Source organism: Felis catus, chromosome B1 (genome assembly GCF_018350175.1).
Source record: "Felis catus isolate Fca126 chromosome B1, F.catus_Fca126_mat1.0, whole genome shotgun sequence".
NCBI lineage: Eukaryota > Metazoa > Chordata > Mammalia > Carnivora > Felidae > Felis > Felis catus.
The window spans coordinates 167684321-167711916 of record NC_058371.1 but is presented as its reverse complement, the minus strand read 5'-3'; the positions used below and the strand labels follow the sequence as shown (position 1 = coordinate 167711916).

Genomic DNA, 27596 nt, shown 5'->3' with positions numbered 1-27596 from the left:
GTGTAGTGTCTTATGCCAACAGAGCAGCCTGAACTTCTTGAACAGTGGCTCAAGGTTTCAAGAGGCAGAAAGCAGAAGCAGCTAATCCTCCTAAAGTTTGGGCTCAGAACCATGATGGTCATTTCCACCGTAAGTCACAAGTAGCCCAAATTCAAGACGTGAAGTAACACATGTGTACAGAGAGGGAAGGAACTGTTGGCAGTGGCCATATTTCCTTAAAGATCCTATAAAAGGGGGAGGTGATGATGGGGAAGGGGTGTGTTATAGGGAGTATAGAAAAATAGTTGTTCTTAGCAGGTTGAGGAGAAGATTAGAAAATTACTTGGATGAGAAGATGGTATGATAGAAACAAGCACTACCTTTCTGGCATAGAAAATGATACAAGGATATAAAAATGATTAGACATGGAGAGTGTTGTAGACTGAACTGTGCTCCCCTCTCCCCAATTTATATGCTGAAGTGTTAAGATGCAGAACTTCAGAATATGAATGTAGTTGTGGATAGGGCCTTTAAGGTAAAATGAGGTCACGTGGGTGGGCCTTAATCCAGTATGATTAGTGTCCTTTAAAGAAGTGAACGTTAAAACATAGAAAACAGACCAAGGAAAGAATATGTGAGAACATGAGGAGAAGGCAGCCACCTGAAAACCAACCAGAGAGGTCTCAGAAGAAACCAAACCTGCTAACACCTTGATCTTGGACTTCAGAGAGCCTGTCTGTGCAACTTCATGATAGCAACCCTAACAAAGCAATGCAATCAGTATCTCCAAGACGTTTAACTCTACTGAAGATATAGACAAATAAACATGCATCTTTAATACCTACAACAGGAGTAGATACAGGATGCCATGGAAACATATAAAAATGGCTTGGATTCTCTTACTTTATATTTTTTTATTAGCATAAAGTCTCATTGCTTTTTCTGATGATAAATAAATATATACTTCAGATATAAAACACTGAAATATAATAGATGCCCACCATATATTAGTTCTTCCAGATACTTCCAGTCTATTGTATACATACATAATATTGTTCCCTCTTCTACCCAGGGAAGGAAAAAAAAGTAGAAAGCCAGAGTGGAAGAATCTGGAAAATAAACAAACAAACACCTCTACTGACCCACTCCTGGAGATGCGAGTTGCAATGGAGACCTGGTGTTGGCGGATGTAGGTCACTTAAGAGAGAAGATGGTTCACCACCCCAGGACTGCTGGCTCTGAAGTTCTGTGCAGCTGTGCACATGATCCAGGATGTTTCTGGTGACAATGTTAAAGTATTCTGGATTAGTTTATTCTGCTCAAAAAGAATCTCCTCAAGGTTAGTTTAAACTGTGGTTGAGAGCAAAGATCAGCACATAGAATTTTTCATTATTTTAAGACAATTTATGAAAATAAAATGTTTAAGTAAATACTAATGGCTATTGAAGGGAGCCATTTTATCAAAGTTCATACGTGAGAAAAGACTTGTGGAATAGTGTATGCAGCAGGGAATTTAATTTGGGAAATCTTCCTGGAAGCGGTATTTCTAATAAGATAAGTAAGCACTAATTCGTATCAGGGAGGAATTATTTATATTTCTGATTTATCATTTTAATTAAGCATTGTTTCTTAATAGCACTCATGATTCAGAGCAGATAAATAAGGTAAGTATAAGTTACAGGTGTTCAGAGTATTACACCAGCCTCTGTGGTTCCTTGCAGAGGGACAAACCAAGGGTCATATCCAAGTAGATATAAAATAAATGCTTTTGTGGTCAGTGTTTACAGAAATAATGCTAGGAATAAAAATATCATTGCACATTCTATATATTTTTTGGACTCTCCACAGTAGTAGAGATTCCCAGTGTTCTTCTGGGAAAATGAAGAATATCAAACATAAAACCACTAAACAGCATTTTGAGGCCTCTACAAATAATCAAATTCTGAGAGAATCCAAGAAATGTGGAAAGATTCTGTAAAAGGTCCTCTAATACACTTTTGACAAAAGAACAATCTTGCTTGTACTTGTACTGGCTTCTCTCTCATTTTCGTCTGTTCCACAGATGACCCTTGGAGGGGAGTTCATGATGGCCACTTATCTACGTGGCCCTCACTTTTTATTAAATAGGGATAAATTCCATAGATTCCATATTTTTAATTTTTTTTCAACGTTTATTTATTTTTTGGGGGGGACAGAGAGAGACAGAGCATGAACGGGGGAGGGGCAGAGAGAGAGGGAGACACAGAATCGGAAACAGGCTCCAGGCTCTGAGCCATCAGCCCAGAGCCCGACGCGGGGCTCGAACTCACGGACGGTGAGATCGTGACCTGGCTGAAGTCGGACGCTTAACCGACTGCGCCACCCAGGCGCCCCAAGATTCCATATTTTAAAGAGCGAGACAGATTGCAGGGCCTATTTAGGCAGTGAGCTCACTGCACCTTGTTTTGGGCAGCAACTGAGGCTGTGCACACCTTGCATGAGGTCACGAGGTCAGCAAGAAGGCCCTCTGCCTGCTCTGCCTTTGCCTGCTGTTCTTTAGCACTCCTTAATTGTCCCCCTGCTTTTGCACCAGTTTATCAGGAGTCCAAGTGCTAAACAACACGATCTAACTGGCTGATCTCGGCTCACTTGCCACTAGCTGCCAGGAGTGAGAGAGAGAGGCTAGAACTGCCTGCTTTGGCAGATGGCGGTGGGTGGGGGGACACCTTGAATATAAGAAAGAGGTTTAGCTGCTTGGTAGACAAATAATTCAACTTCAACAAAGACGTTAATTTCTAATTCATAAAATTGTGTTAATATTTCTAGTAACACTTCAAAAAAAACTTTAGTTAGCCTTGACATGATCCCCTCATCAACTGCATTACTATTTCAAAACAATTGTTTTCCACTAAGTATGTATATCAGTTAAGGTCATCTTCCTTTACTCATAATTTTATTCATGATTTAATGGAAAAACAAATAGTCTATCTTAAAAGCTCATCCTGGAGGATCTATTACAGCCGGCACAAGTATCCACTTACTAATTACTATGTTCCTGGCACCAGGTTAGGTAATTTATGTGCAACATCTTTTCTAGACCTCACAAGCTCTGGATCATTCACTCCATTTTCCATGTGAAAAAGTCAGCAAGCTGTTTACCTGCAAACCAGGACCAGAATCTAGTATTCCTCCCTCCCTCTCTTCCTTCCTTCCTTCCTTCCTTCCCATTACCTCCCTTTCTCCCTCCCTCCCTCCCTTTCTACTTTCCTTTTATATTTCTTTCCTCTTTCCTTCATTCTTCTTTCTTTGACATCAATGTCCTTGTATGTATTTTTACCACTTTGCATGGATAATTAGCAGTGTAAAAGCCCATGAATCCTATATTCATGAAAAAAACTTTTTTTTTTCCCTGAAAATATGTAGTCGGTTACCACCATCATGGATTCTCTGTGACATAGTCTGGTTGGCTTTTAAACTTTGTTTTTTTAAATCATTCCAAACTTCCATTTAGAAATGAAAACTGATTTGAAAAGCTGCGAATCCTTGACTGAGTCGCTGAGAAATGGTATGGAACGTATAGTGCTCTGTTAGCCAATTTGACAATAAATCATGTTAAAAAAACAAAACAAAACATACAGTGCTCTAAGAAAGAGAGGAGCAGGAGATTGTCACTGTGGTCTCACAGTTGACGTTCTTCACTGGGAACCAGAGCAGAGTAGGAAAACATCTGCCCTCAAATGTTGCAAAGGCCACTGCCCTAGTTAAACTGTTGTGAACTGGGGCATTTGAGTCTAAGTAATTCAGGACTTTTATTTTCAGCACATGTCCCCAATCATTCCTGTAAAAATGAAGGCCATTTCTTGACTCCAAATGTGCCATTTACCCTTAGCACATAGTCTGTAACTTTTATCCAACCAGTAAAGACAGAAAAGTGGGAAAATGTTACATTCTCAGATAAAAGAATTTGAAAGCATTCGAGAAGGGAAGGTGAAAAGGTTTGTCAGAGTCCATTAAACTAAAAACATATATTTCTAGTTGTGCATCTCGAGTGTGCTTCCTTTCCCTTTACCATTTATTCTGTGACATATACTCTACTGAAAATAAATAAATTTCACCATTTATTAGAAAATTAAAATATTGCTATTTCATACAAATCCATATAATACCCTCACTCATTGGAATGGGGGGAGAGGCCTATGTTTTCTGAAATTTTCCTATCTAAATGCTAACTAGATCTGCATATGCACAGCATATTCCTGCTAGAGTTCAGAAGTGGACCCAGGAGTCATGCAATTAACGTTTTATTTCTTTCAAACATTCTGGATTCTTCTTCTGTACTATTATTCTCCATCAGGTAAAGGTTTTTGGTTCTGTCTAGTTGACCAAGGTTGAAGGGAAAGTATAAATCTGAGTAGAATAAATAGTAGACATGTTGGTGACCATGAAGATGCAGTGAGGGTTTTTGCTCAGTAATAGGCAATATTATGTTGTGGTGTTGTGGTTATGCACTCTGGAGTCAGGCTTCCCTGAGTCAAATCCTGCTTGCTGGTTAAATAACCCTGAGCAAGTGATTTAGTCTTTCGGTAACTCAGTAGCCTCATCTGTAAAATGGACCTGATGATAAGAGCACTTCATAAAATTACTGCAAAGAGTAAGTGAGTTTATAATGTCAAGCATCTAAGTCAGTCCACAGTAAGTCCTCAGTTAATATCAGAAGTATAAGAATTTAATACATATATTTTCTCATGTTACAATTCTTCAAAATTATTTTTATATAGTTACCTAGCATTCAACCATAGAGATGAAAAATAATTGATTTAACTCACTGCCTATTGCAATACATTTTTGGATTATTTCCAACTCTTCATGGCTATATATTTGCTTATTTTTTTTCAGATTAATCTTAAAATCACTTTGCCAACCTCCAAGAAAAATATTCTAAGAATTTCAGTTGGAATTATATTAAGTCTATACAGTTATTTTGGGGACATTCTTTTACGAAGTTCAGTATCTTGTCCTGGGCTATAGCATATCCATCTGCAGATTCTGGTCTTCTTAAAAAGTGAATCTTGTATTTTGTAATTATTTTCATGGAAATCATATATTTTTATTTTAACATTAATTCTCATGTATTTCATAATTTTGCCATTAGGAACTATTAAATAGAATTTATTCTTATTTCTTGCTGTTATGAAATATTTAGTATTTTGTTTTGTGGCTATTTATAAGGAGGTTATAGTTTGTCATAGTAAAAACATCAAACCTTTTCTGTGTATGACTGTTTCTATGCCTAGAAAAATGTCGGCTTACATCCTGAATTTAGAGCAATTTTTACCTATAACTTATTTTAGTAAAAGCACTTTTGAAAAATAAGTCTGAAGTCTGTAATGTAAATGCACCGCTAAGCAATAGGTCGATTTTATAAATAAATCATTTAAATAAACAGCATGCTTACTTCATGTCTCTTAAACAAAGAGTCCACAGGACCATCTCAGTTCAAATAGAAGGAGCAAGAACTGAAGAGAATTCCACACTTCACTAACAGGTCCATTAATTGGTTATAAACTACAAAACTCAACATTTACTAAAGTACCGCCTTCTTTGTAGAAAGGGGTACCTTAGTATCTTTCTCACACTTTGTAATTGTCTTGTTTATTTATTGTTTACTTGTTCATTATCTATTCCCCACCCCACTCCCATTGCCACTGTAATTTCTATTATGGCTGGAACAAACTTGGTTGTCTTCTTTACTATGAGGATAAATACCAAACTCCTGTCTCATTCATTGATTCATTGTTTCATTCATTCATTCAATATATATGTATTAATCTGCTATTCTTGTTAGGAACTGTTGTTTATAGAGACAAGGTCTCTGGCCTCAAAGTGTTTAGAGATAGAAAGCAAACAAGCAAATAATAACATAATTTCAGGTAATTGTAAGAACTGTAGGGGTGTAAGACAATAGAATAGACTGAGCAAAGTGGGGAAGTGTACTGTTTCAGAAAGAATTGCCGGTAAAGGTCTCTCTAAGGAAGTAAAACATGAACAGAGACCTGACTAAGATGGAAGATTTATTTTTTTTTTATTTTTTTTCAACGTTTTTATTTATTTTTGGGACAGAGAGAGACAGAGCATGAATGGGGGAGGGGCAGAGAGAGAGGGAGACACAGAATCGGAAACAGGCTCCAGGCTCTGAGCCATCAGCCCAGAGCCTGACGCAGGGCTCGAACTCACGGACCGCGAGATCGTGACCTGGCTGAAGTCGGACGCTTAACCGACTGCGCCACCCAGGCGCCCCTAAGATGGAAGATTTAAAGGGAAAAATATTGCAGGTACACTGAACAGTAAAGATCTTGAGGTGGATAAACATGGTGGTCCAAGAAGTGGCAATAATACCAGGGAACAAAGGAGAAAATGGAAGAAGATGAGGCCAGAAAGGCAAAACACGATTAGGTCATGCAGTGAAGTCCTTCATCTCTCCAGTAGTGCTTTGCAAACTTTGTGGTGCATACAAATCATCTAGGATCTTGTTAAAACACAGACTCTGGTTCAGTTGGTCTGGGGCAAGGGCTGGGATTCTGAATTTCTAACAATATTTCAAAGGATGCTAATGCTGCTGTTCTGAAGACCTCTCTTTGAATAATAAACTTCTGAGCTATGAGAAACTGTTGGATTTTATTGTAAATATGAAGTAAAGCCATAAGAGGGCCTTGGAGTTGGGATAAACAACTGATTTACCTTTTTAAAGGACCACGAAGCCTGCTGTTTGTAGAAAAGTCTATTGGGGAGAAAGTATGGAAGCTAAAGACCAATAAGAAGATCGCTTCAGTTAGGTAACAGATGATCATGACTTGAAATAGGGCATGCAGTGATACATTTTGATTACAGAGTCAACAGGATGTTCTGGTGGATTGGATGTTGGAAGTAAAAGTCAGGGTGATGAAGACAGACTACTAGTTTTTAGACTGAGCAACTGGGTGATTCGTGGTTCCTGTCAAGAGCTTAGGGGAGACTGCTAGATAGGAGATGGAAGTTTGGGAGTGATTAGATTTTAAAGCTATGCAATTAAATGAGCTCATCTAGTAAGTGGGTATATATAAAGAAGCGATTTGAGATTCAGAAGAGGAATAAAGCCCAAAGAGATGGAGAAGGAGCCACCAGTGACATAAAGGGTGGGGGGGGAGGAGAACATCAGATGCCCCCAGAAGTCTAGTGAAGAAGTGCTTTGGCACAAGGGCAGAAGGAAATTGATGAGGAGGATAACCAAATACCTGTGAGAGTCCAAATAAAATGAATTAGAATTGACCACTGGATTTTGCAAGGTATGGAGGTTATTGCTGATTTGAAAAAGGTGGCCTTGATGAATAGGGTACTGAATCTTGGCTGGACTGTAAGAAAGAGAATGGATGGTGGGAGAGACAATAGACACTTCTTTCAAAGATTTTTATTACAGAAATGGGTCATAACTGGAAAATGATAGTGAATCGAAGGATTTTTATTTATTTATTGTTTAATTTTTAAATGTTCTTATTTATTTTTGAGACAGAGAGAGACAGAGCATGAGCAGGGGAGGGGCAGAGAGAGGGGGAGACACAGGCTCCAGGCTCTGAGCTGTCAGCACAGAGACCTAAGCGGGGCTCAAACCCACAGAGTGTGGGATCATGACCCGAGCTGAAGTCGGACAACCAACTGACTGAGCCACCCAGGTGCCCCTCAAAGGATTTTTATTTAAAGATAAGAGATAATGAGACATGTTTATGTTCTGATATGAATGACAGGTATGAAACTGTAATTTCTCATATGAAATATACATTTGGTCTTTACCCCTGTTTCCTTACAAAACTCCTAAAACCCTTGAAATGTCCTAAAGATGTCTTTTGTTATGTTAATAAGGTGACTTTTGGAGAGGCCCCCAGACTGGGGCCTGGATGCCAAGGGAACCAAACCTGTGAACAGAGAGTTGAACTTTCAGTCCTTCCTATTCCCCAGGCTGCTGGGAGGAAAGAGGGACTGGAGAATGAATTCAATACCAATGGCCAGTGACTGAATCAATCATGCTTATGTAATGAACCCTCCATAAAAACTCAAAAGGATCAGGGAGCTTCTGGGTTGGTGAACCTGTGGAGTTACTGAGACAATGACATCCCTTGAGAGAACACCGGGGCTCGGTGTCCTTTCCTCATTCCTTGCATCTCTTCCTCCTGGCTGTTCCTCAGTTATATCCTTTTATAATAAACTGGTAAATCCAGTAAATACAATGTTTCTCTGGGTTCTGTGAGCTGGCTCAGCAAAATTAATCAAACCCAAGGAGGAGATCATTGGAACCTCTAATCTATAACCAGTTTGTCAGAAACAGAGGTGACAACCTGGAATTGCAATTGGCATCTGAAATGGGGGCTGAGAGCAGACTTGTGGGACTGAGCCTATAACCCATGGGATCTGACACTCTCGCCAGGTGGATAGTGTCAGAACTGAGTCAAATTGGAAGGCTCCAGCTGGTGTTGGAACATTGCTTGGTGGAGTGGGATAAACCCCTACACACTGGAATTGGAGTCAGAATTTAAACAGATCAAGAGGAAAACATTAGTTACATAGGTGGAAAGGCTGGCTGTGAAGAGAGGAGACTGTGTCAGGAGGGAATGTAGAATATGCTTGTGTGTGTGTACACACTCTCTGTATGTACACACACACACACACACACACACACACACATACATATATATGCAAAGCTGCATGTAGGCTGTTAGATCTGGTGGTAGGAAGATGCAGCACTTTTCTTCTGGATGTTTTAATTTTTCAATAAAATGTGAAGAAAGGTCATCAACCAACAGTGAGAAATGAGGAAGGAGTATTGGAGATGTAAGCAGTGAAGAAATGGTGTGATATAATCATCTCGGAAGGTGTAAAAACAAATGCAGCAGGGTAATGTAGTAGGATTCAAAAGGCAGAACTGTGGAGCCATTTAGGATATAGAAATATAATTAAAGTGAGACAAGTGGGATTTCCTCTCATCACATTTATATACTTAGAGAGCAAATGGTAAGGTTACTGAGGACACATGAGAGAAAGAAATTATGATAATGGACCATGGCATCTAAACCAAGAAAGAAGGAAGTGAGGGCTTGAAAAGTGGTGAATTAGTGGATTGTTCAAATGGGACCAAAAAACAGTTGTTACAGTAAATGAATTGAAAAACAGGAGGTTCTTTGAGTTCTCAGGTAAATAAAACCCTATATAAGCCTCCCCCGCAATTCTCCAAAGGTACTGGACAGTATGACCTTCACCATGTGAACATAGCTTGAATTGTCATGAATGTTTCTCAAAAGCCTCACCATTGATTTGCTTTGTGCAGTCATTAAATGATTTTATGTGCATAAAATTTCTTAAAAAGAGATCCGTTGAGAAAGGCAGGGTCCATCCATAACAACAATATCCCCTTTTATTTTAAAGTATTTTAAAATGTTTTAATGTATCAAAGCAAAAAACAAAAACATCATTCAAACCAAACAAGTTATTAGAGCACCATCCTTAAGTGCTGTTTTGTCACTTTGCTTATTATTCTCTCAATAGTAATAAAGCAGAAATCGCATCACCAAATATGAATGTTAACACATTTCCAGGATAATGTGAACAGGAAACAAATAGAATCTTGAAACGTCATCTCAAATACTCCTCAGAAAACTGTGAGGAGGGCAAAAAGTCCATAAAGTAAGGCACAAGGGTAGGCAATGAGAAGCTGCTGTCCTTCCATGTTCAAGGCTGAAATGAAGATTTTGGAAGCTGAGAGACTACACCAGCCAATGATGACCAGTGCCAACACAGTTCCAAAGGTGCCCCTATAGCAAAGACAAAAGAGATGATTACCTTATGTCAAGAGGAAAAAGAGATTATTGAATCAGAGCTGCTTCTGAAATGTCCTTGGTACAATATTTATAACTACTTTCTCCATTTGTAAAATGAGGGTGAGGAACTGTATGAACTCAAAGGCCTTGCCCAGCTTGAAAATCTGTGAGTCAAATTCCCCGTCGGAGGTAAACATTTGGTGTTTTGGTAAAGCTTAAACTAATAGAAATACAAAAATTCACCTGCAGTCCCTCTCATCTGTCAACATTCAAATCTGAGTTCCTGAAAACCTTTTATATAAATTATGTTTAGGGTCTTCTTTTATAATTACAGATTCGTTTTCCCACACTTTCTTCCCAAATTTATTCCCGGTGTGAGCAGAAAGACAACTGGATTTGCACTCCAGTAGGGTGCCCGGTCACTGCTCCCGGGTCCACTTCTCAGGTTCCTATCTGAGACAGCAAAGCCTGACATAATTCAAGGAGGGAACACATATATGTATGTGGCCTCCCACCTCTTCTCTGAAGATTCTTTTTGTAGGTGTATTGTGGGTCTTTTAGAATATTGGAATGGATTTGTTCAAGTTGGTATCTTCAAAAATAACTGTGGAGGCAATTGGCTCTTTAGGAAGAAATGGGCAAATAAGGCTAAGTCTAGCCACCTTGGGGATAAAAGAGGAGGTGTGGATAGCAAAGAGTGAATTTCTTTCCATATGTGCAAAACAGAATGCGTTATTTAGAAAAATAAGCTATAAGAGCTAGGAAAGATCAGGAGATGTCTAGTCCCCAGCTTTAGATCAGTGAAGGGACACGACGAAAATTCATGTAAAATGGGCGTTGGGTCAAGATCTCCTAATTCCTACTGGCACATAGCTCCTTTCACCATCGAACTGCAGTCTCACTCGATCCTGGTATTCTGAAGTTGAGAATTTTGTTTACTGTTTGTAAGAAAGACAAAAATACTTACGTTTCAAAACTGAACCAAAGAAAAATAAGTGAAAACTACAATGTAGCTTATAATGCCTTAGATTATAAATAAACCAAAAGCATTGAAAATGCTCTCGAATGAATATTATATCCCTTGGTTTAATTAATATCTATTAGGAATAATTTATAGGTTGATCTAATATACAGCTTTTATGAACAAAAGTATAAAATTATATATATGATTGATTTGAGTGATATAGTAATATACCCAAAAGGGAAAATTCAGTTTAACAGTTCTCGGGGTCAGAGAGTTTACTCTCCTTTAATATAATTTAAAAGATTTCTAAATCGTCCTTTATAATTCAGAATGAAAATCTAATGAAAAAAGGTCCAGACTTTCTGATGATTCTCAAAATCAAAATATTTCAGTTTTATTTTCTTCCCCTAATAATCTGGAGTCAGATGCCCCAAACCTCAACTTTGCTGGAAATAATGTTTTAAACTTAAATTTTTAAATGGTATATCATTATAGCATTCTTTGGTAAAAGCATTAAACAGAACAGAAGTTGCAGGACTAAACTCTGTATTAACTTGTCAACTGTCTAAACCAAACAACTTAATAAATGGGAAAGCTTGCTAAAGAACATGATATACAAAAAGGGGCATTTTTCCGTGGATAAAACTCAGTAAGTATACCTGTATCTCACATTGTATTTACACATTCAAGGTGTCCATTTTCTGTTACATTTCTTTCTTTAATGTTGAATACTTGTTGATAAACTGTTTGCTCTAAGCTATTCTCAAGAATGACACTTTAAAAATTAAACCATATTGGAGAGCCTGGGTAGCTCAGTTGGTTAAGCATCCAACTTCGGCTCAGGTTCATGGGTTCAAGCTTCACATCAGGCTCTGCACTGATAGCGTGGAGCCTGGAGCCTGGAGCCTGCTTTGGATTCTGTGTCTCCCTCTCTCTCTGCCACTCCCCCACTCACACTCTGTCTCTGTCTCTGTCTCTGTCTCTCTCTCTCTCTCAAAAATAAATCAGCATTAAAAATATATATATTTTTAATGAGACCATATTGAGGCGCCTGGTTGACTCAGTCAGTTGAGCATCTCACTTCAGCTCAGGTCATAATCTTGCGGTTCCTGAGTTCAGGCTCTGTGCTGACAGTTCAGAGCCTGGAGCCTCCTTCGGATTCTGTGTCTTCCTCTCTCTCTTTCCCCTCCCCTGCTTGCACTCCATCTCTCTCTCTCTCTCTCTCTCTCTCTCTCTCTCTCTGTCTCTCTTTCTCTCTCTCTCTCAAAAACAAACATTGACAAAAATTAAAAATAAAACCATATTAAAACAAAGAAACATTTCCAACTCAGTCATTATCAATAATGTTCTGAAAAAAAAAACTATATGAGATATCTAAAAATTATTAAATGCTCTCTTAAAATGCCTACCTTTGGCATTGGTAAATTCTTCATGAAATATACTATCCAATATAGTGTTAATAACCTAAAATGTGCATCATCCAAGAAAAAAATGCAAATTGTGCCTCCTTTGGATATGGAAGAATGAGCACTGATGGCAAACATTTATTGGGTTCAGGGCATGTAGGGGACAAAGGACTATGTAATTACTTGCTCTCCCCAACCAGTGGTAGTGATGTGCTATCCCCTGGGAAAGTGCCCAAAAGAAAAATACCTACTGGATCCTCATTAATAGTTTTGAATTGCAAATACTATCTGCCCAGGAAGTAAAAAAAAAAGAAAAAATCTATTGGCTGAACATACATGCTATAAAGTTCTCTAGCATAAATATCCTCATCAGGGTTCCTGGGAATTTTCCACTGCAAGGAGCCCAGCTGAGAAAGAACAGTTGCTTCCTGCCTAGAAGGCAGAGTGCTTGGGAACTGAAGCAATTTGTCAGTGTTCACCAGGCACTCACTCTTCCAAAATCAAACAAGTGAATTTCCTGCAGTTGTTAGAGCACCCCGGACAATAGTTCATATTGAAGAATGTGACAACTTACAAAGTGCCAGTTTCAAAGATAACTTGGTTGAATTTATTATTCAAATCATCCAAATAGGAACAGTGCCTGAGCCCAAACTGACCTACTTTCCTGGGTCTGTCTGTAGCCGTTAATAGTTTCCCCCATTCCACTACCAAAAAGATCCGAAAGAGGTTAACTGTTCCACTGGTGTGGCAAGCTTCACAGATGACTGTGCACGTGGGGGCAGTCAGCACACACAGGCACTTACTGCAGTGAAAAGAAGATAGCGCAGCTGGACAGGATGACCATGGGGAGCAGGCAGTAACCCAGTACACTTGCCACGCAGCCGTAAGACACCCCTGAAGAGCTCATCAAGTTCAGTAAGGTGTGAATCCCGAGGCAACCTATGGCACTCATGCCATACACATAACCAAACTGAACTTTTCCTGCCTGAAAGGATGGGAAGAAAACCATTAGAACACACAAGGAACATCAGGTGGAAATTGGAATATCAGCAAAGCAGAGAGCATTTTAGAATCAGTCAGTTCAACACCGTTCCATGTCATCGGAGACTGGGAGTTCCAGAAGAAAACGGTGGCTGTCATATGAATTCAGGTCCTGAAAATAAACATCCCCGACTATACTTGGGGAGGTATAAGCATGCCACAGAGAAGATGAAAAATTCCTAGTTGTTTTTTTATTTTTATTTTTTTAAATTTTTTTTAACGTTTATTTATTTTTGAGACACAGAGAGACAGAGCATGAACAGGGGAGGGGCAGAGAGAGAGGGAGACACAGAATCTGAAACAGGCTCCAGGCTCTGAGCTGTCAGCACACAGCCCGATGCGGGGCTCGAACTCACGGACTGCGAGATCATGACCTGAGCCGAAGTCGGACGCTCAACCAACCAAGCCACCCAGGCGCCCCCCTAGTTGTTTTGTTAAATCATAGATCACCTATTAGAAGTACCAGACATAAGTAAGAATATATTTTCTCCCCCTATTTGTTGAATAATTAAATGAATAAATTAATGAAAAAATCCGATTTAGTCTTGAAGATTTTACAAGGCAAATTATTAATGTCAGCTAATATCTATAGGATTTACTATGTTAGCACCTATTCTAAGCATATCATGTCTATTAGCTTATTTAATTCTTACAACAACTTTATGAGATAGGTACCATTATTACACTCATTTTACACATGAGGAAACTAAGATGCACCAAAGTAATGTAACTTGCCCAAAGTAAAATAATGTGAAGTGGTACAAGTTGGCTTTGCACCTAGGAAGTCTGGCTCTGAAAGTAGATCCTGGATATCTATAGGAGCTCTAACAAGTCTTAAAATAATGGGACTTGCTTAACCGTATTTAACCTAGCATATACCAAACTTATTTGACCACAGAATCCTTTGTTTTCATAAGGCCTATTACCAGTTTAACTGACCATACTTCATGAGAAGCTGGTTTGTTAAACCAACTGACAATGATTCATAAATTACGTACTGTTAAAGAAAGTCAGTAGTGTTCAGGATACAACACTGATTTTTCTGAGGACTCATAAAAACAGCCATCTCCCACAAGGCACTATGGACTGGGGGCAGAAATATTCCCATTAAACTCACCCAGGGAAAGTCACAGTCTCCTACTGATTCAACAGGGGATATTTTAATGTTGGCTACCTGAGGATGCCAAAGCTCCAGGAAAGAAACACATTTAATTTTTATATTTACATTAAGCTGGTTAGAAATTCTAGATAAATATTAAATAGACTGACTCTGGTTTTCGTGGGAATTATGCAAAACAATGAAGGATCTGGTAAGTTCAGAGAGTGAGCTTTTTAGATGTCATGTTTTCTTCTCCACGGCTGTTATCTATAAAGTCTTTATGTCTTACAGAGTAAAAAGGTATTTACTTCAGAATTAATTCGTGGACAGTGTTATGACCATATTAATGTTCAAAACTATCTATTGATTTTGAGTTCTTCTTCCTCAGCACAGCTGGGGAGATTGGTCACTACCAAGTAAGTCCTTTCACAAAATGTCCCTGGGGCTATGCTTGCAGAATTCTCTCTTGCATTAGCTGTAATAAGTTCTTACTGAGGACCTTTTGTGTTTTCGGCTCTTTTGTGAAATAATGCTAATAATGCTAGCAGACATGTTTAAAGATCCCCATCAGTTATGCATTGCTCTATTGGGTGATTTTGCCTCACTTGGAAAATAGTGACAATTTCAAATCACTTTCATGTATTAGAGAAAGATTCTACTTAATATTTTGATTGGATGAGATAGCTCTGAGGTAGGGAAAGTTGTATTGGTGAAAGGCAACTTCCCCACATCCAAAGAACAAGAGGTATACCTTCCTGACCCAAGAAGTTTTATAAATGGTGCGGGGGGTGGTGGTGAATAGAAGGTGGATAAAACTAATCGATAGTAAAATTTCCCCTTTGGATATCAATTGCTGACTTCTCTCTTCATCTCTTTTCCTGTTAGTTTATCCAATTTAAGTTGTAATTCCATTTGGCAGGGGCCACTGTCATTTTTTAGATTTGTTTCAAACTCTAAAAAGGGCTTGTAACTGAAATGGAAAATAAATGTTCCCTTTATTTTTAACCTCAAAACTTTTCAGGTCCTCCTTTTCCACCCTCATTACTGTATCTTGATTTGAAATACTATTCTTCTGATTATGCTTTTACATTGGTCATGCATGGTCCTTTTCTAGATCATACTCTTAGACCTACCAGAAAAATTAAATGTAGCCATAGATGAGCCACTCATCTTCCTTGTTTGGGGGGTGAAAATAGTTTTGAGAGGAAGAATAAGTAAAACTAAGTTTATAATAACTATTTGAAGCTGTCTTTTTTGGTTTGCTTCCTTCTACATGAAGAAAGTCCACAGAAGATACTGTGTCATGCCTTAGGTCCACATACATTATAAAAGTGATAAGTATGTGACCATGAATGAACAAGTGGAATATTGCTTTGGATTTAGTTTTGCTTTCCCTAGTACAATGCATATACCAGCCCACAGAATTTTCCTTTACATTTTAACACTAACTATCCAGGGCAGGGTTAGCTCAGCCTCAAATGATTCTGAGTGAAATCTGACTTCATTAATATACACTTGGGTAATTTTTTGTTGTTGTTGGTCATTATGGTTCTACATGTATCAGAACCAGTTCTGAAGTAAACACGTCTAATGGTAAAATTCAAATGAAAGTGTCTGCCTAAAAGTTTCAGAAATATGCATTTTCACATATTCTCCCAAAATTTTAGAACTGAATGGAACCTTAAGAAATATTTTATAAACCTTTTTCACCTTCAAAATGAAGAAAGGAAGGCCTAGAAATAGGGAATAAAAGGTTCAAGATCATACCTAGAGGCTAAGTTAGGGGTAGATCCAATTTTCTCACTTCCAGTTTAGTTCTTTGCCTATACTGCTTTGTACTTAAAACAAAACAAAACAAAAAAGAGGATATTTAAATAATTCTAATTAATATTATGCACCCCAAAAAGATCTTAATGGAATTAATGCTTTCCTTTGAGGGATGATAATGGTAATATTTTCTACAGGAAAACAAACAGCTGTTATATTATAAATCACTTGAAAAAGAAAATATGGGTTAATATATTAAATGGATTGTTTCTGACTCTTTGATTAATTGATGTAGTCTTACCTAGCGTAGCTAAGATTATCAAACTACTGTGACAAAGATGGAAGGGAAGTTGGAGACTTAATTAAAACTCTAGCTGATCTAGTGTTTGATTTCCAGAGTACTTGAGTACTTTCAGTTGCTGTAGTTCAAAGGAAGAAATAAGATGCTATCAGTAAATACTAGCATATTGGATAAATATGATGTGACCACATCGTCATGTGTCATTCTAGAAATCTAGAAACTAGATTTCTATCAGTATTTTGATTGGTATAAAGTCAATTAATAAATAAAAAGTAAAAATTTACTTAGTTGCAAATACATTTTACATCTACTTTTGAGAACTGTGGCTACAGTGAGGAAAACTAATTATGGAAAGTGTATAGCTGTAAGAGGGAGAAGTGGACTAAATCGTTATTTTAAGGGCTTTCCCCAGAATCTTTAATTTCCTGTATTCTTTCTCCTGCCAAGTTTATCTCTTTGCTCCTTAATGAAACTATACTTTTCAGACTGGCATGACTATCCTTTTCATCCCTTTTTTAACTTATGGTCATTACCTCCTTTGTTTAAAATCATAGGCCTTTTCTCATTTTCTCATTTTCTCTTTTTCTTCCCTTTTTTTTAAATGCAACATTTTTCTAAATTATCAGCTAGAATGGCTTCTAAACTTAATTTAGGTGGAAATACGTTTTTCTTTACTTCTCTGGTGACTCAATTTCATCACTCCCAGATTTAAAGAATGAAAGTGGTCGATACATAAGACAAATGGTAATGTCAGGGGAGAAAAATGCCTTCATAAAAAGCAGAAAACCAAAATAATAAAGAAATATACAGATTGAATAAACAAATTATTGGTTATCATTGCAAGTTAATATATCCATCATAACCTAACCCGAAACAAGGAGACTCATCTCATACCTCACAGACTATTTGAAATCTAGAGATACACCCCAGCGAAGAAAATTATGAGCAAAGAGAAGGGATCTCTGTGGTGTCACAACAGAAATTGTCACAGAAAACAAGAAATAAAATTTGGGCCTGTATTTCCCAAATCCATGTGTTCCTTTAACGTTTTCAGATTGACAATCTTAGTAACAAGAAAGTCATAAAAAATTTGCTGAAAAAAATTTGCTCAAAAAAATTGTTGAAAATTTGCTCAATGATTCGAGTTTTGAAATTCTGCTTACATTTATATGTTATCTGTTGTAATATTTGAGGGTTGTTTTACTTTGTCACTATGATTCAATTAACCACATCTCTCTCACCAAAAAAAAAAAAAAAAAAAAAAGTAGTGATGAATTAAACAATTTGCACTTTAAAAAGTAACACATTTTCTTCTGTATTAACAAAGCCAGTCTATTTGGCTTCAAAAACAACATTTGGAAGGGCACACATTAAAATCTGGTGCTTGCTGCTGTCTATTACCAGAAGCAAGGTGGCTCCCAGAGTGACACAAAACAGGATGGGCCCAGTGAGGTCCGTTTCATTCATAATGCTGCCATCTGCTGGCTTCAGTGGGTTTAACACGGTCAAAGTTTTTTGCCATATGTGATTAAAATTAATTCCAAGTTCTGCAAAAAGAAAAAAAAAGAGGTACTATAACATTTTATAAATATGAATAATATTATTTAATTAAATTTAACATATCTGATTAATTTACTTAGCACTTTGATTGCTGTATTTTCAAAATCTAAAGTTCTATGTCATATATAGTAATTCAAAAACAAAAATAACAAAAAAAGATTTTTTTTGTTCCCAATGAGTTAAAAGATATATTTTAGATAAATAATTACATCACAGAAAAAAATTCCCTGCCTTATGCACTAAATATAAGCTTAAAGTCTGAATATTGCGAAACAGATGTTTTACAGTAAAAAAAATAAAATGGTAGCTAACAGACCAAAGGTCCTATTCTATTGCCTATTTATATATTTCCTTTTTCCCTATTTTCCCTTGATAATACTTCTGAAATCATATCATGCTTATACCAAACATGGTATAATTTTTCAATTAGCAGCATTATCTAAACTAAAGATATTTAGCCCAGATCTGGGATTTTACTTCCGCCCCGCCTAATGAGAAGAGTAATTCTACGCTAACTGCCTAAAACTCCACAGAGGAGAAAATGGAATGACTCCTTCTTGCACCCATATTTTAATAAGGTCAGTGCTATTGTGGTTGAGTTTATGTACTCACAGATTAAATTCTTAAGACAAGTTAACCTTTCTCTTTTATGAGTGGTGGTGGTAGAATAAAATATCCAAAATCTGTGGGGCTCAGTGTCCATAAGTCCAAACTCATTTAGAAATATCTATTTTTCCCCAATACCTTGTTTTCAAATAATTCTGACTGCCACCTCACAGACCTTTCTGCTAGATCCTGATTTTCTTACATCATTTTTATTTAAAAAACAAAATAAATCCACCCAGCCATTCGATATTCACTGAATACAGAAATAAATATTTACACCACATTAGTTTCTTTTCTCATCATCTCTATAAACTTTAAGATGTATCCTGAGTAGAAAAAAACAAAACATTAAAAAAGGAGAACATGACTTTACTATTTAAGAACCAATAATCAAGCTGGTTACCCTGCTTGTATCATTATAAATTTGAATAAGAGTAAGGCAGAGACCCAGAAAAACTAGAAATAAAATACAGTAAAGAACATGCATTTCAACTAAAAAGAGTTAAATGTGTTTGTTTGTTTTTATTGAATGCTTTCACTGAATTTTGCTGTGAGCTGTACAAGATATGTACGCATTGGTCTCTCAGACATGTAATGAAGCTAGTACTATTATTTTATTCCTAGTTTGTGTATCAGGTAGCTGAGGTTTTGAAATATTAAGTAATTTGTCCAAAGCCACAGAGCTAGTAACAGAAATCTAGGTTTTAACACTGAAGAATCTGACTCAAGACCCCATGCTTTCCTCCCTAAAACAAGCAATCTAATTAAAAACTTGGCAGAAGATCTGAATAGACATTTTTCCTAAGAGGACATGCATGGAAATGGCCAACAGGTACATGACAAGGTGCTCAATATCACTAACCACCAGGGAGATTCAAATTAAAGCCACAAAAAGGTATCACCTAACACCTATTATCTATTTGATAATAGAATGCTATTATCAGAAAGATTAGAAATAACAAGTGTTTGTGAGGATGTGGGGAAAAGGGAACCCTTCTGCATTGTAGGTGGGAATGTAGATTCATGCAGCCACTGTGGAAAACAGTATGGAGGTTCCTCAAAAATTAAAAAAAAGGAAAATAGGGCTCTGGCGTTTCCACTGCTCCCACTGTGGCTGCTCACCCGGCCAGGCTGGCCACAGGTCTACCTACAACTGGAGGGCACAGGCTCCTGGAGGCAGTGGCTACAGCAAGGAGCCCAGTGGATACATCCCCAGGGCAGCAATGCATGGCAGAGAGAGGCTATGACCTGAACACTGAACCTGGCCATTTTAAACAAAGAAAAAAGAAAAAAGAAAAAAAAATAGAACTACCGTTTGATCCAGCAATCCCACTTCTGGATATATATCCAAAGGCAATGGTAACAGTATCTCAAAGAGATCTACGCTCCCATGATCAATGCAACATTTTTCACAATACCCAAGATATGGACACAATCTAAGTGTCTGTCAATGGATGAATGGATAGATCTATCATACATATGATCATACGTGATACATACATACAACGGAATATTCATTTATGAGAAAGAAGGAAACCCTGCCATTTGCAACAACATAGATGGGCCTTGAGGGCATTATGACAAAGACAAATACTGTACAGAATCACTTATATGTGGATTCTAAAATCAAGGAGAAAAGAAGTCAAATGCATAGAAACAGAGTAGAAAAGTGGTTGCTAGGGGCTGAGGGTGGGAAAAATAGGAAGAGACTGGTATAAAGGCAAGTGCACATGCCTGCCCACACACACATACCACATACAAAGCAAACAAACAAAAAACAAAAGCCAAAAAAAACCCCTTTAGTTTTAATAATATAGCTATGGTTCTCAATGTGCATCTCATTTCATAATAGCTGTATTTTTTTTAATTTAGTTCACTTCTCCCATGTGAAGGATTCTCTCCCTAAATCATCTGTACATGGCATTCAACTTCCCTTCCTAGGATTTAGTGACTGTCTTTGATCACATATAGGGCATAGTTCAACTTCTTTTACAGCAGCACATAACACCTAACATCTTGCATATCTGACATTCTATACACAGAATACCAGATGGACTTTTAATGACTTCCATGACATAAGAGGGGTCTTGCTCTAACAGGGACCTAGACATTTTCAAAAGGTTGGCCAGACATTGGTCTACACTGGGATAATAAGGATATTTTTTCACTCATTTGACAGTCAGGTTGACAGTTGCTATCCCTAGTTTGAAAAGAATTTGACTGGTTAATGGTGAGTAAATCATGTGCATTTCAACTTCCATGTTGCATCCTTTTTGCTATCACACTGTTATTTATATATTTCTTAATGAACATACACTTTGGAGAAGATGAGCTTAAAATGAGGTTAGAATGTCTACTATGATTTTTTAAATTAGCAGATTTTAAAATTTGAGAAATATTATAGTTTAAATTAATTTCATCTAAGCCTTATGTTGTTTTCAAACTATATTTTCAATTAAGACATTTATGTTAGCAATATGTTTTCAGTATTTACAACAAAGTGCCCTTTAATTCAAAATACCTTTTTTTCATCAAAAAGCATAACAATTATTCCTGAGGAAACTCTGATGAAAAATGCTTTATGAGACATTATTACTGATTTTAGACATTTATTTTATGGCATAATTAACTTCTGCACATGTTTCAACATCGAGTCATTAACCCAGTGAATGAACATAAGACCTGCTACATTCTGTCATACCAAAAAAGAGTTTATGTGTTTTCTACCAAAATATAGCATTTTGTTTCCCCATAACATTTTGTTTCCAAATTTATTACAATGTATGCAAATGAGATTATAAGTATTTATTAATTGTAGATATCCTAATATAATACCTTGTTATACAGATAAAAGATGAAGCTGTTGCGAAATTTGAATGTAAAGTTTATTGTTTTGCTGTCATCTAGTGGTAGTAAAGTATATGATATATACGCTATAAAAATGAATTAATATCTTTGTTTTGTATGCAAATTGTGGCACTGGCCTTTCAAATATAAACATCAGGCTGTGCTACATATATAAGTACCGAATATCACAGTAATTCTTCTGGTTTGACAGACTTGAATTGACTATTACTCTTCGAGATACATTTGTTAACATATTGATTGTACATTATCAAATTGCAAAAGTTATCATTCTTACATAAAACCACCAAATGAGTCTTTTAGATAACAAAGTATTTAAGGAATAAACAAGCACATTTTCAAATAACATATTTTGTGCAAGGGTTGTTAATTATTATAGCTTCATAATGTGATAGGCTGTTTTGGTGTATGCTCAATAAAAACTAGCGAACACCATTTATCACCTTATCCTAGAAACCCTGCCTACAGTTTTTACATATCTTTGAGACAGATGAAGCTGAAAGCTTTCAGTCACCCAGCCTGAGGAACATATTGAAACAGAGTCTAGAAATTTCACAGATTCAAAATGCCGAATTATATTAGGTGCAATCTCTTCTAATACCCTAGCAATTCGGTGGGGATAATCACAAAAAGAAAAAAAAATCTAAGAATTTTCTCTAAGCTGCATAAGGTGGGAGGGGAAATCTAGGGTATTTCCTATTTTAATTTGAGAAGACATAAAGGAAGGATGCATTAGAGTTTAGAATACCACAATAGATACATTTAGACAAGTAGAAAAGATTATTCTCAATGAATGTTACAGGAAAAATTGGTTAATCATTAAAGAAAAAATAAGGCTGAATCCTACTTCACATACAAACATAAAATAATTTTTATTGAATCAAAAATTTAGGTGCAAAACAAAAAAGATCATTAAAAAATTAAGAATATACAAGAGGATATAAACAGTACTCAGAGCTGGAGAAACACATTATAAACAAAAGAGCAATCAGAAAGAAAATTTACCAAGAAAAATATTGTGGACTTGAAAACATAAATATTAAAATTCCAATATGCTTTAATTTCCTATTAGCAAATTAGATGGCAAACACCATCTAGGAAAAAAAATGTTTACAACACATATTCCAGGCAATCATTAAATATGCTTAACATACAAATATCCCTAGGGGCACCTGGGTGGCTCAGTCAGTTAAGCATCCAACTTCGGTTCAGGTCATGATCTTGCAGTCCGTGAGTTTGAGCCCCGCTTAGGGCTCTGTGCTGACAGCTCAGAGCCTGGAGCCTGCCTTGGATTCTGTGTCTCCCCTGGCACCCCGCCTCTCTCCGCCCCTCCCCCACTCGTGCTGGGTCTCACTCTGTCTCAACAATAAATGTTAAAAAATGTTTTTAAATAATAAAAAAATAAAAATAATAAAAACATGCAAATATCCCTATAAATAAACAAGGAAAGGAAAAATCTTAAGATTCCAGTACGAAATCTGACAACATGAAAAACAGGAAGAACAGTCAATAAACATGGAAAAACATGTCTAACATTTCTAGTAACCAAGAACTACAAAACACTCCTTTTTGCCCATCAAATTAACTAAGACATCTCATGTTCTATGATGATGGTGTAGTAGGTCATCCTTTTTCTAGATCAGTTTGACAATGTAAGTACCTTTTGATCCAGTAATCCCAGTTACGGAACCAATCCAAGGACAACTCTGTAGAGGTCAAAGTTATTCACTATGGTGTTCAACAAAGCCTTATTTACTATAATGAGCAACCTTTAGGTGAGTTTAAATTATAGTACTTTTATATGACAAAATATTATTAAGCCATTCTAAATCATATTGTGAAGTAATATTCAATGACTTTAAAGAATGCATGTAGAGAAATGCTTTTGATATAAGATAACTTTAAAAAGTACAAAACTTTATGGGGCACCTGGGTGGCTCAGCCAGTTAAGTGTCCGACTTTGGCTCAGGTTATAAACTTGCGGTTTGTGAGTTCAAGCCCTGTGTCAGGCTCTGTGCCGACAGCTCAGAACCTGGAGCCTGCTTCGGATTCTGTGTCTCCCTCTCTGTCTGCCCCTCATCGGTTTGCATTCTGTCTCTCTCTCAAAAATAAATAAACATTTAAAAAAGTACAAAACTTTATAGCCATTGTATGATCTAACTTTCATTTTTGAGTATTCATAAATACATATTCAAAAATATAGCATTTCACTTTAAGCATATATACTTAAATATATACGTACATATGTAAAATATTTACATATATGCATTTTAATTTTTTTTAATGTTTCATTTATTCTTGAGAGAGAGAGAGAGAGAGAGAGAGAGAGAGAGAGAGAGAGAAAGCACAAGTGGGGAAGGGCAGAGTGAGAGAGGGACACAGAATCAGAAGCAGGCTCCAGGCTCTGAGCTGTCAGCACAGAGCCCAATGCCGGGCTCGAACTCACAAGCCGTGAGATCATGACCCCAGCCGAAGTTGGACGTTTTACTGACTGAGCCATCCAGGCGCCCCATACATAAATGCATTATACACACACACACACACTCAGAAAAATAGAATAAAGGCTGGAAGAAAATACATCAAATCATTAATGGTAGTTATGTCATACAGACAAAATTTTAGGTGGTTCTCATAATTTTATTCATATGTTTCTGTATTTTTAAAATTTCTATGTTGAATATAGATAACTTTTATAACAACACAACTGATAGTTTTTTTTTTTAAGTAGATATGTTGGTGGAATCAAAGAAAATGTGTAATGAGGATAGCTTATAACTTTCATGTGTTGATTACTATTTCAGAGGCAAACTAGAATGAATTGGTTAAACATAACTGATTCCCAAATCTAACTGGCTTCTAAAGAGCCAACAAAACTATTACATAATTTTCTGTGCTTTTCTTTTAAAACTTCTTATTTTAATGTTTAATTTTGAGAGAGAGAGACAGAGGCGAGTGGGGTAGGGGCAGAGCGAGAGGGAGAAACAGAATCTAAAGCAGGCTCCAGGTTCTGAGCTGTCAGCATAGAGCCCAACGCAGGGCCTGAACCCATGAACCACGAGACCATGACCTGAGTGGAAGAAGTCAGATGCCCAACTGACTGAGCCACCTATGTGCCCCTATGCTTTTCTAAGTGGTTTAAATCTTTCACCCTTTTTGAATTTTGAAGACAAAGAGGGAATGCTTTAATGCCAAGTGGTTGGCTGTGTTTATACGAGACAAACACTTATCTTTTGATGTAAAATATTGGGAATTTTAATCTATCCCTTTTCACTTGACTACATATAAAGGGGTCAGAGCATAATAGTTAACCTATTAGTATTTCCCTGTGGTTAAATTTAAATCTACTTGAGTTTCAGTTTTCTAGCCTCTATGCTTCTAGCATATGTTGATTTTCTTCAAGAGCAAAAAGCAGCAGATGTAGTGTGGCTGAACCAAAAAAAAAAAAAAATCAATGGCTGGAACATCCCTTGAAATCCCTGAGACCTTCAACTGCAAGGGTCCACTGGTTTCCTGCCATGAACAGTGCTATTTACTGGAATCCTATTCCTCCCCACTTAGCCATACCTAGCTGAGATGAGGGGACTCATATGACCCAGGAAAGAAGAAAAATGGGTTGTATCCATGACAATAAAAGAATATTGAGAAACTACCCCCTTGGCTCCCAGGCATCATAGCAGAAGATACAAGTTAACTGGGGTGGAAAGGGTCATTGCTATAACCACTCTGGTAAAAGACATGTTCACTATTGTCTACACATGGTAAGGGAGTCTGCACTCTAACACACTGAAGAAACATTTAATAACAGCAGTAATAGTGTGGCAATAGTACAGATCTACTTCCAGTTCACCCCCCCTCCACACACACACGAGACAAACTTTTAACGGTTTAAGCACCTTTGTTTGGCAGACTCTTGTTTAAACATGGGATAATCACACATAAAACACAGTATACAGCATGCTGACAGTGCACATTATGTGCTGATTATTGCTATTATTCTTCTAGCTGTACACACATTAATAGCATTCCCTTAACTTATCTTCTAGCAAAGGAGGCTCTTCATCAAAACTGTCAATGTAAGAAGATTGTGAATAATAATCCGGGTTGGATGCTGGCTGAAAAAATTGTCCCTCGTAACCCGATGACATGAGCATCTCTTGTGGGACAAAGGCAGCCTGGGGTTGCTCACTGGCTTGCTGTCTAGAGAAAGGAGAATACTGATTTATATATATACAGAGTGTATCATGACAAATCACTGAAGGAAGCTACAATTTTTCTTCTATGAGTTCTCCTAATTTTTATGAGTACTTACCCATGAAAGACAGAACTTGCTTAAAATTTAACTTTCATAAAAACAAATGAAGTAACTGGTCGTGAGAAGGTTCTAGAAGAAAGATCCCCATACCAACTAATATTTATTGATTATGTACAAGTGCTGGGCACTTTCCCTCACATTTTCCCACATAATTAATACTCTGTAAGGTAGAAATTGTAACTTTAATCCCATTTTACAGGTAAAGAAATAGAGGTTCATGGAGACTGAAGGACTTGTCCAAGGTCACACAGCAGCACTGGCTGGTGTTGGACTCCTAAATGAAACTGTCCCAGCATCTCTGCCCATTGATACGATGTTGTTTTTTCACTTTGTTCAGGGGCAATCACCAAACATGACATTTCCTACAAATCTGTGGAAGCAATGGGTAAAATTCACAGTTTTAATGGTATAGTCAATTCATATGAAAAAACAAATATATAAACTGACTTTCTAGCTCTGGCCATTCCCAGACAATTACTGCCAACTGAATTATCTTTGAATAAGTCACTAAAAGGATTCTATGGCTGGGTTAATGTCCTTCTTTCCAAATGTGCAATTTAGTTTTGTTGAAACATCCTGTTTCAATACTTCTTTGACCATGCTTTTGTTTTTTATTTCACCATTTGTATGAGAAAGTTGGAAAACAACGCTCTTAGTACATAACTTGCTAGAGCTAGAGAAAAGAAGGAAGGGAAAAAGAGTTATATGAGGTTATTTGATCATTTAAAATTGTTTTTACCTGAAGGAAGGGGGAGACACATAAAGAGCTGTCCTTATTAACATGTTTAAGTTTCTTTCATCAGAGCCCCTTAGGTTAAGCTAAAAATACAGCCCAGGATTCTGAACTTTGCAGCTCCCTGATCTCTTTGTGTTAAAATATTTACAGAATGGATTTTGGTACTTTCCTTCCAACATTAATCTTAATATGAAGTCTAAGGATAACATATTTAACTCTCCTTATACGAGTAAGTCTGACAGAGAAAATAACCTTCTCTGGGGAAAAAAAAAAAAGCTGCCAAAATAAAGATACATGCATTTAATCATTCGTTAACTCAGCTGTAAGCTCCTTAGGGCCAGGACCTCATGCAATACTTCTCGAATCCCCAACAGCATATGTTGATTACTGTTACTGTTCACTTAGCCATGAGGCATATTCTTAATCTTTTTTTTTTCTTTTCTCACCAAAATAGATGCACTATCAAAATTACCGGCAAAGGGGTGCCCGTCTGGCTCAGTGGGTTAAGCAGCGACTGATTTTGGCTCAGGTCATTATCTCACGGTTTGTGAGATCCGTGCTGTGTCCACATGGAGCCTCTTTGGGATTCTCTCTCCCTCTCTCTCTGCCCCTCTCCTGCTCACATGTGTGCTCTCTCAAAATAAAGAAACTTTTTTTAAAGTACTGGTAGAAATGAATTATAATAATCTGAAGGGCATGCTGGTTGATGAAAGCCCCCCTTGATCTATACAGTTTTTAATGTAGAATAAAAGGGGAAAATAGAGTGGACTTAATGGACCAGCATCTAACCAAGATTATTTCACTGACAAACTGTCCTGGCCTCACTAAAACCCATACCCAGGTGTGATTAACCAGGCTTGAGGAAAGGTAACTTTTACAATTACTCCCTGGAAAGCAATCTCCATGAATGGGGGGAAATTTGGCATAGGTGGCTGGCTACCTTGACCCAATCCCTGCAAAGAGAAAAACATTTTGCCAAAAAAAAAAAAAAAAAAAAAAAAAAAAAAAAAAGAGCCCATTACCAGCTAAATCCCATCCCCTTTTTTTTCCTCCCTCTCTGCTCCTTCATCCAGAAAATTTCTTCATCAGGAGCTTGGCCTCTGTTGTCCTTGGCATAATACTAAAATTTTCCCACCACT

The 27596-nt window shown here is 37.1% G+C and overlaps 1 protein-coding gene across 3 annotated transcripts in view; it reads right to left on the bottom strand.

The window, feature by feature from the left end:
• Positions 1-9371: 9371 nt before the first annotated feature.
• Positions 9372-27596, bottom strand: part of YIPF7 (Yip1 domain family member 7) — a 46619-nt gene continuing 28394 nt past the window's right edge. Inside the window, exons 7-10 of one of the 3 annotated variants that reach the window (XM_023253147.2) lie at positions 25446-25606; positions 17780-17925; positions 12974-13155; positions 9372-9794 (exon numbers count right to left, since the gene is read on the bottom strand). In XM_023253147.2, the coding sequence (XP_023108915.1) occupies positions 9632-9794; positions 12974-13155; positions 17780-17925; positions 25446-25606 (652 nt within the window). In that variant the 3' untranslated portion in view covers positions 9372-9631. Of the gene's footprint in view, positions 9795-12973; positions 13156-17779; positions 17926-23850; positions 25607-27596 lie in introns of those variants that run through there. The other 2 variants (XM_045056429.1, XM_045056430.1) reach the window with 2 other exon arrangements.